Source organism: Dendrobates tinctorius, unplaced genomic scaffold (genome assembly GCF_039654945.1).
Source record: "Dendrobates tinctorius isolate UK_male_01 unplaced genomic scaffold, ASM3965494v1 ptg000017l, whole genome shotgun sequence".
NCBI lineage: Eukaryota > Metazoa > Chordata > Amphibia > Anura > Dendrobatidae > Dendrobates > Dendrobates tinctorius.
In genome coordinates this window covers 15,774,831-15,791,416 of record NW_027361685.1, presented here as the reverse complement: position 1 = coordinate 15,791,416, position 16,586 = coordinate 15,774,831, and the positions used below count along the sequence as shown (strand labels likewise).

General features: G+C 42.4%; 2 protein-coding genes and 2 long non-coding RNA genes across 4 annotated transcripts in view; all 4 read right to left on the bottom strand.

The window, feature by feature from the left end:
- LOC141082310 (uncharacterized) overlaps positions 1-16,586 on the bottom strand; it is a 500,638-nt gene that overhangs the window by 177,499 nt on the left and 306,553 nt on the right. The window lies entirely within an intron of this gene.
- Positions 1,726-3,874, bottom strand: LOC141082309 (uncharacterized). Its single transcript, XR_012230498.1, has 5 exons — positions 3,801-3,874; positions 3,548-3,647; positions 3,111-3,187; positions 2,536-2,628; positions 1,726-2,310 (listed from the first exon to the last, which is right to left on the bottom strand). It is a non-coding gene; the product is annotated as an uncharacterized lncRNA (long non-coding RNA).
- LOC141082365 (microtubule-associated serine/threonine-protein kinase 3-like) lies at positions 5,514-8,704 on the bottom strand. The gene is made up of 10 exons (XM_073566304.1): positions 8,636-8,704; positions 8,101-8,239; positions 7,878-8,010; positions 7,521-7,686; positions 7,234-7,404; positions 6,885-6,998; positions 6,631-6,743; positions 6,450-6,541; positions 5,973-6,046; positions 5,514-5,533 (listed from the first exon to the last, which is right to left on the bottom strand). The coding sequence occupies exons 1-10, from the start codon at positions 8,691-8,693 to the stop codon at positions 5,514-5,516; spliced, it is 1,080 nt and encodes a 359-aa protein (XP_073422405.1). The 5' UTR covers positions 8,694-8,704.
- Positions 11,315-16,586, bottom strand: part of LOC141082308 (uncharacterized) — a 55,774-nt gene continuing 50,502 nt past the window's right edge. The window contains exons 2-4 of the long non-coding RNA XR_012230497.1: positions 13,219-13,293; positions 11,667-11,768; positions 11,315-11,408 (exon numbers count right to left, since the gene is read on the bottom strand). This is a non-coding gene — a long non-coding RNA (uncharacterized lncRNA). The remainder of the gene's footprint in view (positions 11,409-11,666; positions 11,769-13,218; positions 13,294-16,586) is intronic.

Sequence of the window (16,586 nt, the reverse complement as noted above, 5' to 3'; positions counted from 1 at the left end):
CGTTACCGTTGGCTGAATTTGCTTTTAACAACCGGGTGAGTCAGTCCACCAACATGTCCCCATTCCTGATTAACTATGGCTTTAATCCGCATTTTGGGGAGTTTTCTCGGGTGGATTCCGGTTGTCCAGGAGCAGAGGGGTCCGTTCAACGGTTAAAAAACCTCTGGGCTGAAGTCCGGCGTAATATCTCTCGAGCCCAGGGGAGATACAAATATTTTGCGGACAAAAAGAGAGCCTCGGGAGACATGTTTCAGGTGGGAGAGAAGGTTTGGCTCTCCACGCGTAACATCAACTTAAAGGTACCATCAGTTAAGTTGGGACCAAAGTTCATTGGTCCGTACGAGATTATGGAGATAGTCAACCCTGTGGCATATAGGTTGCGTCTCCCCGCCTCCTTAAAAATATCTAATGTGTTCCATAAGTCTCTGTTGAAACCAGCAGGATCTGTCAAAGAGAACTCGAGACTGTTGTTCCTCCAGTGCTGGTGGAGGGTCAATTGGAGTATGAGGTCGGACATATTGTGGACTCTCGGCGAGTGCGCCGCTCTTTGCAGTACCTGGTCCACTGGAAGGGATATGGACCAGAAGAGCGCTCATGGGTCCCTGCTCGCTCGGTACATACAGATCGCCTGGTTCAGGCGTTTCATGCCAAGTACCCGGGGAAGCCTGGGGGTCCAGAGGCCCCCCGTTGAGAGGGGGGTACTGTCATGATCCCAGTGCAGGTTTTTGAGCTGCACACCGGGGGTTAATGTCTGGAGCTCTGTGCAGGTTTTGACCTGCACACTTGGGGTTAATGATTGTGGCCTCTTTCTGGTTCTGGGAGAGCTTCATAAACCTCTGGGTAGCTTCAATCCCTGCCATTTATACTTTTGCCTTTGGCCGAGTGTACTGACCCCCGTGTGCCTGTTTGTTGCTATAGCTTGTTTATATGGTTCTGATCCGATTCTGTTTCCCGTTGTGAGTTTGCCTGTTGATTTTGTACTGCGTTATTATCTGTGTATGACTCATTGCCTGTGACTTGACTACTCTCTGCTCGCCCCTCTTGTACCTTGCAACTATCTGTGTATGACTCATTGCCTGTGACCTGACTACTCTCTGCTCGCCCCTCTGGTACCTTGCAGCTATATCTGTGTGTGACTCATTGGCTACGTCCTGACTATTCTCACTGTCTATGCCCATTGGTAACTTTGTCTCGCAGTTACTCTGCTAGGAATTGTCTTGCAGCTCCTAGCTCTGTGGAGTTTAGGCCACGCCCCTAGCAGTCACGTGCTTCAGGTCCTGCGGGTGTGAAGTACACATCTACTCGGTTGCTGCCCGCTCCACAGGTATCTTTGAGCACTGTTCGCTTTACTCAGGACACGCGCACTGGCTCAGTGAGCAAGTTCACTGCGGTGTCTCTGACAGAAAATTTTTGTGAAAAAAAAGTACTTTTCCATTTTTATGGATCAATTTGTGAAGCACCCGGGGGTTCAAAGTGCTCATATGCATCAGGATAAGTTCCTTGGGGGTCTAGTTTCCAAAATGGGGTCACTTGAGGGGGAGCTCCAATGTTTAGGTACACAGGGGCTCTCCAAACGCGACATGGCAACCGCTAAATATTCCAGCATATTTTCCATTCAAAAAGTCAAATAGCGCTCCTTCCCTTCCGAGCCCTGCCGTGCGCCCAAACAGTGGTTTATGACCACATATGAGGTATCGGTTTACTCAGGAGAAATTGCTCAACAAATTTTGCGAACCATTTTATCCTGTTGCCCATGTGAAAATGAAAAAATTGATGCTAAAAGAACATTTTTGTTGGAAAAATTAAAGTGTCCATTTTTCCTTCCACGTTGCTTTAGTTCCTGTGAAGCACCTGAAGGGTTAATAATCTTCTTGAATGTAGTTTAGAGCACCTTGAGGGGTGCAGTTTTTAGAATGGTGTCACTTTTGGGTATTTTCTGCCATAGAAACCCCTCAAAGGGAAATCAGAGGGACAGGTGGTCGCTAAAAAAAATGGTTTTGTAAATTTTGTTGTAAAGATGAGAAATCACTGTCAACTTTTCCATGATTCCAATTTCACATGGTTGAGCGCACTTGGGATCTGCCCCCAAGGCCCTGCCCATGCCCAATGTTTGGTCCGTAGACCGCGGCTAGGAGTTAGTCCCGCTTTTGTGCCCAGCAGTGATGGTGGATCTGCTGGGCTTCAGGGCGCTGGATGCTTAGGTTTCCTGTCTTTCAGATGTTCTAGGGCAACAGTGACAACAAGCAAATACTCGAGCAGCCCTGGATAATCCACGCCGGCAGGATGATAAGATCCGGCGGAAGATGGAACCTATGAGAAGAGAAGTGAATATAATGTAAGTGATGGGACGCCATCGGACATGATCCTACTGTGCGGTCACTGTGGCCGGACGGCAGAGGAATATTATCACACAGAGGTCAGGGGTCATTGTCAGCCATCATACATGTGATAATCCCATCACTGACAGATGACATCTGCTCCACATGAGTGATTCTCACTGACATCACACAACATGGAGCCGATTCTCACACTTACCTCGTCTCTTTTTCCCCTTTTTTCCTTTTTCTGATTTTTCTTCTTTATTACTCAGATTTGTTGCAGATATTCTTTCTGTCTGAGCTGGAAAATCTGATCAGAAAGTAAAAAATAAAACCTCAGTAACGCCATATCCTAATGGGATCTGCTTTGTCTCCTGTATATAGTAGGATTGTTCTAGTCCTGTCTCCTATAGTCCTGATAATCTGGTATTATATCATAATAGGGCAGAATAAGTCCTATATAATGTACATAATCCCATCTGAGGGGCATTAGATGTGTCACTGATATAGAGCAGTAAGCGTCCTGTGTGCCGCCATGTGGTGCATCACTGATGAGCGATATTCTACTATAGGAGACAATGTCGCCTTATGATGATGTAGGTTATTGGATCCCACAACGCATCTCACAGAATCCATGAAAAAGCTCCTGTGCAAAATTAGTGAAATAGAGATGCAGTATGGGCCCATGGGCAACATAAATAACAAAGGAGACCTATTACAGAAAAACCATGTGGAGATATTGGAGCCTTGAAGTCAACATTCACATTGTTTTTGCTGTAGACATGGACATACCTGATAGTGGGGACGAGGATGGTAAGATGGTAATAGCGTCGTCGTCTCCATCAGATACGGGGACAGATCCTTTCTGCCTGTTAGGAAGAAAAAAACTCATAAATCACAAGTAAACACATTATAAAAGGGGTTGTCTATCAGAACACCAACTATAAGGCCTAATGGGAGATATGACTGCCATAGTAGGGAAGGTCTTCTGCTCAACGCTACCTTCTCCTAAGAATGTGTGGCATGTAATACTACATCTCTCCTACAGTGTAGGCAGCACGAAAAATGCACGACCGGCGGCAGATATGGGCTGTTATCACCAATGGTTTCTGAAGCCAAATGCACAATGACCGCTAACCATGGGATGGTGGGTGCTGCGTGTGATATTCTGGTATTTATGTCCTATATTTGGTGATGAGCTCCCACTAATGACCCCATAATCTACTTACTTTTCTGAAACGTTTGTGTTGGATTTTGGTGCACACTCTGGAGGGGACTCGGGATCCTCCTCATCCTCTGAGTCCAGATGTTTCTTTATCTCAGAATGATCTACAAGACATAGGTAATGAAGTGTTATTTGAGTTTGTCAGTATAACGTAGTCACCATTTATACATGAAACATGGAAAACATAAAAACCATGTGGAGATATTTGAGCCTTGAAGTCAACATTCACATTGTTGGTGCTGTAGACATAGACATACCTGATAGTTGGGACAAGGATGGCAAGAGAAAAGCAGAATCGTCACTATCAAATATGAGGACAGATTCTTTCTGCCTGTATGGAAGAAGAAAAACAAGTAAATCACAAGTAAACGCATTATAAAAGGGGTTGTCTCACTATAAGAACACCGACTATAAGGCCTAATAGGACATATGACTGCCATAGTGGGGAAGGTCTTCTGCTCAAAATTAACTTTTATAGAGCAGAGCAGAAAACAACTACCATGAATATCTGGCATATTATATGCCATCTCTCCTACAGTGTTGGGGGGCAGCACTAAAAATGCATAACCATCCACAATTATGGGCTGTTATCACCAGAAGTTACTAATGCCAAATGCACAATGACCGCTAACCAAGGGATGGTGGATGCTGCATGTGATATTATGGTATTTATGGCCTATATTTGGTGATGAGCTCCCAGTAATGACCCCATAATCTACTTACTTTTCTGAAACGTTTGTGCTGGATTTTGGTGCACACTCTGGAGGGGACTCGGGATCCTCCTCATCCTCTAAGTCCAGATGTTTCTTTATCTCAGAATGATCTACAAGACATAGGTAATGAAGTGTTATTAGAGGTTGTCAGTATAACATAGTCACCATTTATACATGAAACATGGAAAACATAAAAACCATGTGGAGATATTTGAGCCTTGAAGTCAACATTCACATTGTTGGTGCTGTAGACATGGACATACCTGATAGATGGGACAAGGATGGCAAGCGAAAAGCAGAATCATCACTATCAAATATGAGGACAGATTCTTTCTGCCTGTATGGAAGAAGAAAAACAAGTAAATCACAAGTAAACGCATTATAAAAGGGGTTGTCTCACTATAAGAACACCGACTATAAGGCCTAATAGGACATATGACTGCCATAGTGGGGAAGGTCTTCTGCTCAAAATTAACTTTTATAGAGCAGAGCAGAAAACAACTACCATGAATATCTGGCATATTATATGCCATCTCTCCTATAGTGTTGGGGGGCAGCACTAAAAATGCATAACCATCCACAATTATGGGCTGTTATCACCAGAAGTTACTAATGCCAAATGCACAATGACCGCTAACCAAGGGATGGTGGATGCTGCATGTGATATTATGGTATTTATATCCTATATTTGGTGATGAGCTCCCAGTAATGACCCCATAAGCTACTTACTTTTCTGAAACGTTTGTGCTGGATTTTGGTGCACACTCTGGAAGGGACTCGGGATCCTCCTCATCCTCTAAGTCCAGATGTTTCTTTATCTCAGAATGATCTACAAGACATAGGTAATGAAGTGTTATTAGAGGTTGTTAGTATAACATAGTCACCATTTATACATGAAACATGGAAAACATAAAAACCATGTGGAGATATTTGAGCCTTGAAGTCAACATTCACATTGTTGGTGCTGTAGACATGGACATACCTGATAGATGGGACAAGGATGGCAAGAGAAAAGCAGAATCATCACTATCAAATATGAGGACAGATTCTTTCTGCCTGTATGGAAGAAGAAAAACAAGTAAATCACAAGTAAACGCATTATAAAAGGGGTTGTCTCACTATAAGAACACCGACTATAAGGCCTAATAGGACATATGACTGCCATAGTGGGGAAGGTCTTCTGCTCAAAACTAACTTTTATGGAGTGGAGCAGAAAGCAAGTACCAAGAATATCTGGCTTATTATTTGACATCTCTCCTACAGTGTTGGGGGCAGCACTAAAAATGCATAACCATCCACAATTATGGGCTGTTATCAGAAGAAGTTACTAAGACCAAATGCACAATGACCGCTAATCATGGGATGGTGGATGCTGCATGTGATATTATGGTATTTATATCCTATATTTGGTGATGAGCTCCCAGTAATGACCCCATAAGCTACTTACTTTTCTGAGACATTTGTGCTAGATTTTGGTGCACACTCTGGAGGGGACTCGGGATCCTCCTCATCCTCTGAGTCCAGATGTTTCTTCATCTCAGAATGATCTAGAAGACATAGGTAATGAAGTGTTATTAGAGGTTGTCAGTATAACATGGTCACCATTTATACATGAAACATGGAAAACTTAAGAGACCTATTACAGAAAAACCATGTGGAAATATTGGAGCCTTGAAGTCAACATTCCCATTGTAGGTGCTGTAGACATGGACATACCTGACAGTTGGAACAAGAATGGCAAGAAACAAATAGCGTTGTCGCTATCAGATAAGGGAACAGATTCTTTCTGCCTGTTTGGAAGAAGAAAAACATGTAAATCACAAGTAAACGCATTATAAAAGGGGTTGTCTCACTATAAGAACACCGACAATAAGGCCTAATAGGACATATGACTGCCATAGCGGGGAAGGTCTTCTGCTCAAAACTAACTTTTATCGAGTGGAGTGGAAAACAACTACCATGAATATTTGGCATATAATAATACATCTCTCCTTCAGAGTGGGCAGTTCTAAAAATGCATGACTGGCCTCGATCATAGGCTGTTATCACCAGCAATTACTAAGGCCAAAAGCACATTGACTGCTAACCATGGGATGGTGGATGTTGCATTTGATATTATGATATTTATGTCCCATATTTGGTGTGCACATAATCAGCCTAGAGATCCCAGTAATAGCCCCATAATCTACTCACATTTCTGAGATATTTGTGCTGGATTCTAGGGTACAATCTGGAGAAGACTTGGGATTCTCATTAATCTTCATTCTGTTAGCGGTGGTAAGGAGCTACATGCGGAAGCAATAAGATATGAAATAATTGTATGTCTACCTTCATAGGTCTTTTTATACATATTTTTGATTTATTAATCACATACTTTAAAAAGCCTTTCAGAAGATGATGTAAAATTTTTAAAGTCAAGGCTCTCATTGTCCTCACTTGTGGCCTTCTCATCCTCTGAGACCAGATGTTTCTTCATATCCCAAAGGTCTGCAAGACATAGGTAATGAAGTGTTATTAGAGATTGTCAGTATAATAGAGTCACCATTTATTAATGGGAACCAATTGTCACAAAATAAGGAAGACGAGACAAACAGACACTTAGTCTAGATGATGGCTCCTTCTACTTACTGGTAAATAAGCTGGTGTCCACAAGCTGAGGAACGTACACTAGCTTTTGACTTAGAAGGGAATCAAAGTCTAAGTCAACAAGAAATGGATGACCCCTGATCTCAAAAGCTCCTCCTGGATAAAGGAAAACAAAAGTGATTCGGACATTGTCAGAGACAGCTTCATATCTGAACAGTTTATCTTAATTAGAACTAATTACACAACTGAGCAGACATGTAGGAAATAGAATGAAAATCTTAGTAGGGAGAACTATAAATGATGAAGCTGATAGAGAAGTAATGATCCTCATGGACATGAGTGATACGTCATCGGTGTAACAAGTGAACATTGATATTATTGTATCTGTTACCTGTCCCAAGTCTATCCACAGGATTTGCTCTGAGCAGCTGACTGATGAGGTCCTGCAGAAGGCTATCCACAGGATTTATACTGAGCAGCTGAGTGATGAGGTCCTGCAGCTGAGTGATGGGGTCCTGATCATCGGATAGAGTAGCTTGATAAGTATCCCAAATTATATCTCCTGTTATATAGAAAGTTACAGAAAATAAATCCTCTGTATTGGACTATAAGGTAAAGCAAAGGAAATAACTAAAGCCATGTAGCCAGGCAAAGCAATGATGGGATTATTCTACTTACCACCGACAATATTTTTATTCAGCCCAGTTTGGAAATCCCCATCAAATGGTGTATAGCCGTGGACAAATTCATATAATATGATGCCCATTGACCACCAGTCAATAGGTCTTCCGTAGCCTTTCTTCAGGATGACCTCAGGGGCTGTGTACCACGGGGTGCCGCACACCTGGAAACCAACAGAAGATAGAGATGAGAATCGATGAAACGATTATTATGACAAGTTCTTGACATAATAACAGAATTAGAGAAGATAAAATATCAGTGGAAAAGCTGTCTAAAAATGAAGAATGTGGGGAAGAGAAAATAGAGTTATGAGATTTGTACAGAACAAGCTAAGTTCCTGTGTGTAATGCTGACCTCCTCATCCTGGAACTCTCTGGAGATGTCCTCTGCTGATTGCTTGTAGATGTTGGTGTGTGGTATCATGACACCAACTTTTGAAAGTCCAAAGTCGCTAATTTTAATATGTCCAGCAGATGTTATCAGGAAGCTGTGAAAGAGAAGATGATTTTAGCTTTATTGTCCGTGAGATGATAAGGGATAACTTCCCCCCTTTGTTATACTACAGGTATGCACTTACTTCTCCGGCTTCAGGTCTCTGTGCACCACACCGTAACTATGCAGGTATTCCACACCAAGGACCGCTTCTGCAAAGTACAAGCGGGCCAACGGGACAGGGAAATGACCCATCATGTTTAGAAGGGTCCGACAGTCTCCACCTATAGAAGAAAGGAAATATGACCGGTGAGGGGTTTATATAGCAGAACACCATGATCTATAAAGAGAAGTGAGCAGAAACATTGGGGCAGGAGAAAATATATAAGCACAGAATGTACAGAATATTAGTCTGAGGTCATGATGAAATTGTTGTCCAAGTAACTAATGACATAAAGTGATGTCACATCTCGTCTACAGCTGGAGATATTGACGTGCTCAGTGCGGACCGACAGGGAGATCCCACACATCAATGACTTTCCGGGCACCATGGTAAGAGATAACCTATAGTAAATGCTCTGTGGGGATGTAACCGTCCATGGGGATAAGTCTTAATGATGTGAGAGGTGATAAGATGTCAGCAGACATGGGCTGAATATAACACAAGGTGTGGGTCCTACCTCCTACATACTCCATGACCATACACAGGTCAGATCTCGTAGGGAAAGAGCAGAGCATGGAGGCCACAAAGGGACAGTCTGCGAATGTTAGGATGTCCCGCTCCAGAAAGGCCATGTCCACTCTAATAGGAGTTTTCAGGCTCCTCTTGGTCACTTTCTTCATGGCAAAGGTCTGTTGTGATTCTTTGTGGCGCACTAGGTAGACGGCCCTGAAGAGAAGGAGAATCCATGGTTTATAATAAAGCCTTATTAACAGTCTATATACACAAGTCATTCCATGATCTTTTATACTAATGTTTAATACCAGCTAGAAATCCACATCTAGAACCCATGAAATAACACTCCATAGATGATGGGAGGTCTGCACCACGCCACGTCTGCCCTCACCAGGTCACATTGTAGATGAGAGAATCTACTGAAATTCATCTTGGGCAGATTCCCTATAACCCACCAATAGATAGGATTCAGTAAAAATAAAAATTGGATAAAATTGAAAATGCTCCAATAGTCGTAAGAAGTTGGTTTTTGGCTTTCTCCACAGCCCGAGGCAGAATAAATGGAGGGGCAGGAAGAGGTTAAAATTTAATTAAACACATTAGACCCACTTGTCCTCGTCCCTGCCCATCCATCATTGCAGTGCTCCGTCCTCTGTGCCGGTCTTTGGCTGTTCTTCCTTCTGCTGCTGGGGCCGGTGATCGGACTCACATGGTTATGGTGGAGGGTGGGGGTGCAGATGTCATTACCGTCAGTATCGTGTCACCCCTCACGTGACCGTGTGCAACCAATTACTCTTATCAGCTCCATAATGGGGCCCCAAAAAACCTAAGATCGATGCGGAGGACAGGGAAACTGGTGTAGGCGGAAGCAGAAGAGCAGAGGAGGTCTAGGACCGGGGAGTGTCGTCTATTATATCATCCCTTTCCTTACAGACTGATTGGTTACAGAACAGTTCGCTCAGCTGTATATAACTGAGCTGAATAGTGACCTGGAGATGTGGACTCCAATCGTTTCCCTATGACAACACTGACTGGCAGAGCACAGAGGCCGAAGCATTGTCATAGGGAACCCTGAGAAATGGGGATTATGGGAACAGAAATCTCACCCAAAACCTCCTCTGCCGATCAGTTTAGATGTTTCATAGTCGCTCATACGCGGTTCTCCTGCCGGGATCAATGATTTTATCAAGTCCTAAAAAAGAATAAGAAATAATACTAAGATCTAGAAGCTGCAGGAAAACATCTCAGGATGAATCTGTCAGCAGCATAAACCTGGTGACAGATTCCATTTACTATAAATACTATTCTCTAACACCATAGAGTCATCTACGCTTAGAACAGAGCCGTCCCATGGTTATATGGGGATAATACTGGACGGGTCACTCACACCCCATGATCTGGTGATACACAGACACCCCTATGGCTCTATAATACTTACACCGGCAGATTCTTGGATCTCCGGGATCCCACAGATTCCACTGTTGGGATTCGCCAGCGCTGATGGTACTAAAATAGTGATAAAGTGATGAAGAAATAAAATATATTAGTCGATATCAATCCTACATACATAATACTGCAACATAAGGGAGAAATAACAAGACGTCTGTAAACGGGAATAATACGGACGTATGGTGCATCCATAGATTAATGTAAGGTAAGTGGTGGCGGACCCCCAATCATCACATGAATGAGGACCCCCACCCTCGCTGCACACTCCTATATGTAACATGTGCTGACAGGTCCCATTCCATGGAGTAGAGAGTGATCTGCCATTATTCCCTGCTGTGTAATATCTGTATATAATAGGGGAACGTCCTACACCGTCATCCCACCACTCCTATATGTAACATGTGCTGACAGGTCCATTACATGGAGTAGGGAGTGATCTGTCATTATTCCCTGCTGTGTAATATCTGTATATAATAGGGGAACATCCTACACCGTCATCCCACCACTCCTATATGTAACATGTGCTGACAGGTCCCATTCCATGGAGTAGAGAGTGATCTGCCATTATTCCCTGCTGTGTAATATCTGGATATAATAGGGGAACGTCCTACACCGTCATCCCACCACTCCTATATGTAATATGTGCTGACAGGTTCCATTACATGGAGTAGAGAGTGATCTGCCATTATTCCCTGCTGTGTAATATCTGGATATAATAGGGGAACGTCCTACACCGTCATCCCACCACTCCTATATGTAATATGTGCTGACAGGTCCATTACATGGAGTAGAGAGTGATCTGCCATTATTCCCTGCTGTGTAATATCTGGATATAATAGGGGGAACGTCCTACACCGTCATCCCACCACTCCTATATGTAATATGTGCTGACAGGTCCCATTACATGGAGTAGAGAGTGATCTGCCATTATTCCCTGCTGTGTAATATCTGTATATAATAGGGGAACGTCCTACACCGTCATCCCACCACTCCTATATGTAACATGTGCTGACAGGTCCCATTACATGGAGTAGAGAGTGATCTGCCATTATTCCCTGCTGTGTAATATCTGTATATAATAGGGGAACGTCCTACACCGTCATCCCACCACTCCTATATGTAACATGTGCTGACAGGTCCCATTACATGGAGTAGAGAGTGATCTGCCATTATTCCCTGCTGTGTAATATCTGGAGATTCCTTGTAGGAGGTTATGTGATCGGTTCACCTGTGATCAGATCGCTGCTCAGCTTCGGCTGACTCCTATTAGAGTCAGGGGTTTCCGTGGTCACAGTCGCCCCATATTCGTCGTCGCCTTCTGGTGTTTCCTGATAGATATAATACAGTTAATTAATATGTGGAAGATTTCACTAAATCACCAAATACATGAATCAGGAAGGAGTAAACCAACATTTACTGATGCACCAACTGTAACTCTACAAATCACGCGCCATCATGAGAACTTTTCTTAGAAACGTCTCTCACTTATGTGGATTATGTGACACCAGATCTTCTGATATCTGATTGGTGATCTGGAGAAGATCAGAAAACAAGGACGTGTGATAGAGAAGATGATGGCTCCTTACCGGGCGTTCCGGCGAGCAGGCCGGACCTTCTAATACATGCAGGACTTCTTCGGCCAGTTCCTTAACAAAAGCCAAATCTCCATATTGAGATCTATTTTCAGCCTATAAAGAAGAAAAGACGCAAAAAGAAAAAATCAGAGATAAGAAAGGAAACAATGGAGGCGGCCATTGTATTTGTCCTCTGCTCCTCTCTGCAGATACAACGACTCCATATCTAGGGACTCGTTGTGTTTTATATGGAAGGAAAGAAGAAGCTTCTCTCCCACCATTATTATCTATGACTATGGAGAAGATTTGTGCCGAGTGTCCGCCACTTACCTGCTGTAGTAATGTTCTGATGTTGTGACTTAAATCCGTCAGATACTCTGATGTTAGTTTATCTTCATTGTTTTTGGTCAGGCAGTCATTGACTAGCTCCACCACCAGCCGGTGAGTGAAGCAGAGGACGCCATCGGGTGGTAGAAGCTCAGTGTTAGGGAGATTGTTGGTAAGAGTCTCCAACAGAGCATCTACCTGAAAATCGCTCAGACATAATCCAGACATAGTGAAAAATTGCAAACGCTCTCAGTCACTATAGAACCATAAATGGCACCAGTGACCCTGTGAACATTCTATAAGTAGGGACTGAGCTGTGATGTCACAATGGCCAAGAATCACCTGTGATGTCATAATGGGCTAGCATCACTAGTGATGTCATAATGGGCTAGCATCACCAGTGATATCATAATGGGCTAGCATCACCAGTGATATCATAATGGGCTAGCATCACCAGTGATGTCATAATGGGCTAGCATCACCAGTGATATCACAATGGGCTAGCATCACCAGTGATATCACAATGGGCTAGCATCACCAGTGATGTCATAATGGGCTAGCATCGCCAGTGATGTCACAATGGGCTAGCATCACCTGTGATGTCATAATGGGCTAGCATCGCCAGTGATGTCACAATGGGCTAGCATCACCTGTGATGTCATAATAGGCTAGCATCACCAGTGATATCATAATGGGCTAGCATCACCAGTGATGTCATAATGGGCTAGCATCACCAGTGATGTCATAATGGGCTAGCATCGCCAGTGATGTCACAATTGGCTAGCATCACTTTGTCACTCTGATGGTCCGTATGGCATGTGACTGTTTTCTGGCTCTGTCTGTTTTTTTCCCATGCTGAATACAAGTATTTGCTGTGCTTTTACATGCATTTTTTAATTCACTTGAATAAGTAAAATTTGCTGCAAAACTCCTGAAACACTTGACAAACCACTGATTTAAAAAAACGCTGAGATTTCAGAATCCTTGTTTTCTAGGTCAGTACTATAAAATGAGTCTACATATTAGTCCATAAGAAATTGACCAGGTCACACTCCGTACATTAGATTCCTAAACAAGAGCCCCGATCATGGAAAAAAGGAGAGTCTCTATACAGGAGCCTCTCACATCATTAGAAGATCATCAAAAGGGAATTGATTTCAGTTCTTCAATACAAAAAGTGAGAGTCACCTATTCTATAGAGTCATTACACACAGACATCTCCATCTGTGATACTCACACTGACAGACTCATGGATCTCCGGGGGCTACGATTTTCCATTATCAGGATTTGCCAGCACATTTGTTCCTAAAATCTGAATAAAAAAATCTGAATAAATATAATATATTAGATTGTACCAATCCTAAATATGTAATGCAATGATATCATTAGGAAATGACAAATCTCCATGTTACACTGGGCAACACATTTTTTCCAAAGTTTTGCTTCCTTGAAAATGTGACGTGATTATAATAAACCCATTAGAGCCCAGCAGAAATATAATTTCAGATCGTCTGCATCACTTTACTGAACTTGAAAGGGTTCAAAGGCGGGCTGCTAAAATGATAAATGGGGTTGGTTCACTACAATACCCAGAAAGGTTATCAAAATTAGGTCTATTTATTCTAGAAAAGAGAAGACTTAGGGGAGACCTAATATATATGTACAAGTATATCAGAGGGCAATACAGAGATCTCTCCAATGAACTGTTTGTACCAAGGACTGTGACAAGAACAAGGGGGCATTCTCTTCGTTTGGAGGAAAGACAATTTCTGCACCAGCATAGAAGAGGGTTCTTCACGGTAAGAGCAGTGAGGCTCTGGAATTCTCTTACTGAGGAAGTGGTGATGGCCAACTCACTGAATGAATTTAAGAAAGGAATGGAGGCTTTTCTTGTGAGTAACAGTATAGAAGGTTACGAATAACAGAATATTATAGGTAGATGGTTGACCCAGCTTAGGGGAAGGAATTTTTTTCCCTATGGAGAAAATTGGCTTCTACTCTGTGGGTTTTTTGCCTTCCCCTGGATCAACAATGCAGAACAGCTGCACTAAAAATAGGCTGAACTAGATGGACATAAGGTCTTCCTTCAGCCTTCAAAACTATGTTACTATGTTACTTAGAAACGTTGTGAAACATGAGATGACGTTTTACGGATTATGAAGCATTAGGTCATTTGTAGTCACCGTCTGGTGCGTCCCGTATTAGTGTCCGGCAATAGTCAGCCAGCATTGATGGAGTCCAGGACACTTGATAACGCTTTTTCATAGTAGCAATATCTTTGGGAAACCATTCGCCATGGTCATTACTAATGGCACCAAGATTTACAGGGAAGAATTCCAAATGTGAATGCAAGAAATGAATGTTCAATGACATGTTGCACTTCATCGCTTTGTAAGCTTCCAGAAGGTTGATGACAGTTTGATGTAATTTGGGGTTGGGTTGTTGAGAAAAATATTCTGGGAATCATCCTTGAATGATTTCCAAGCAATTTTCTCATTCCCCGCCAGCAGCTCCTTGAATTGCTTGTCATTCATGATGTGTCAGATTTGTGGACCAACAAAAATGCCTTCCTTAATCTCAGCGTCGGTTATTCTTGGGAACATTTGAATATTGAATTATTGATTAGTATTGGTATTGGACGGTGAACATTACCATTGTGTAACAAGACAGCCTGGAGTCTTTACACTGATGAGTCAATTAGGAGACACCACTGTCTTGACTCATGCGAGCAATCCAAAGCTGCAAACAACCCACCAATGTCGGTGCAAAAGCTCAGGTTGTCAACCAGTTCTAAAAACTGTGTTATGACATCTTAGCGGCTTCGAAAGACAGAAACTTTTGTAGCGGGTGACAGCAAATGCCATCCTTGAAGTCTTGAAGCCAGTAACTGCATTTGGTTTTGGCAAACATAAGTTCTGGAACAAGTCATTAAGTTCTGGCTGTGATATAAGATGAGGCTCACCAGACATACATGGCTCAATGTCTGAATCAGCATTGTTCCCCATCGCTGACCCATGGACAGCAACATCTTCATTGGATGCCTCCACTAGGCTCCTTGTCTCTAGAGGCTTTGCTACTGGACGAGGGTCATCATGTGGCACTGGTCTCATAGCTGAAGGCAGATTAGGATATTCCATGGACTTCTTGTTCTTTTGTAGGAAAACCTGGGACATTGGTTAGACAGAAGTAACAGTCACGTGATCCTTCTGTTCCTGGCACTGACTTATGAGAACCTCTCATCCAACCTGTAAGATCAACAGATGTGAGGAGCCCAGGATTTGTCTTGATCAAGCTCATAGGCTTTCATGATGAGAGCTGTCATGGTGCATCTTTGAGGCTTCAACATGTAAGAGGAAATCCCCTGTGATGTCACATAACCTCACCGTATCATATGAATGATGCCGTCAGCAATGTTTCTAGTCTCACTGCACATCAGGCATGTGCACTAACCTGTTACCATGTTTATTGTGGGCTAATGAAAGGGCAGGAATACAGTCACCAAATACTGCTATACATAGCAGCCAATAAGACCTATATTGCATAAATAAGAATGATTAAATATGAATTATGAAGCGGAACCTGTATAAAGTGCTATGTGCAAGTTAAAGTGACAGTGTACCTATTTATCAATTCAATAAAAACATGAAAAAGGAACTAGATGAGAGACAAACCCGATAATGTCTAGATATAATAAGTAAATGTGAATTAATAGCTGCCCCTAAAAGTGCTAATCAGTAGTGACAGAGTTCCGTTTCAATCCTAATGCACTGAGTCTACAAGTGGAAAACATTTTTTATTATTATGATCAAATATAGTGACTAATAAGATCATAATGTGCGGGTAAAGGGAACGCTACCCCACAACAAGCAAATGCTTCATAGTTCATTCCCACATTTGAAAAGCAAGTCCAAGAAGAAAATTGTATTGCAAATACCAACTATAGATTGTCATCTCGGCAGCACAAGGTTGTGGATGGAGGATCCTATCCACCAAAAGGATCATTTTCTGATGCGATCATTGATATAATGATGCCATATATGATGTAATATATCACCAAGGGATTCAGGAATCATCAGGGGTTAGAAACAAATAACATTTAATGGAAATAAACACAAATTAAAATCTAAATAAGAGACAACATATTTAGAAATATGGGACAAAACTCAAATGTTCATTTAAACCTGATGGTGTCATGGTATCAAGGACTAAATCAATATCGTCTTTGAAGACAATGGAGTCTACGAGACAAGGGTGAGAGGGTGATGAAGGCTAAATTTATGTATAGCCGAAACGCGTTGTATGTCTAACAATAAACTGGATATTCCTTGAAATATTCGGAGTAATTAATGAATCAGCTGGAAGCGCTCCTTGACAAACTGGAAATCCTTTTCTGCATGGTTTCAAGGACTGCAATCCACCTAAATTCCCTATGAAGCACTGTAATCCACCGACATTCTCTTTGATGGACTGTGATTCACTTACATTCCCTATGAAGGACTGTAATCCACCTACATTCCCTTTGAAGGACTGTAATCCACCTACATTCCCTATGAAGGACTGTAATCCACCTATATTCCATATGAAGGACTGTAATTCACCTACGTA

Bases quoted from the DNA above. Each gene is read 5' to 3' on its own strand.
- LOC141082365 (XM_073566304.1), bottom strand. From the start codon at position 8,693: ATGCTCTGCTCTTTCCCTACGAGATCTGACCTGTGTATGGTCATGGAG. The intron at 7,687-7,877 runs GTCAGCATTACA...GTTGGTTTCCAG, and splicing joins GAGAGTTCCAGGATGAGGAG to GTGTGCGGCACCCCGTGGTA. The intron at 6,999-7,233 runs GTAACAGATACA...TCCTTTATCCAG, and splicing joins TGTGGATAGACTTGGGACAG to GAGGAGCTTTTGAGATCAGG.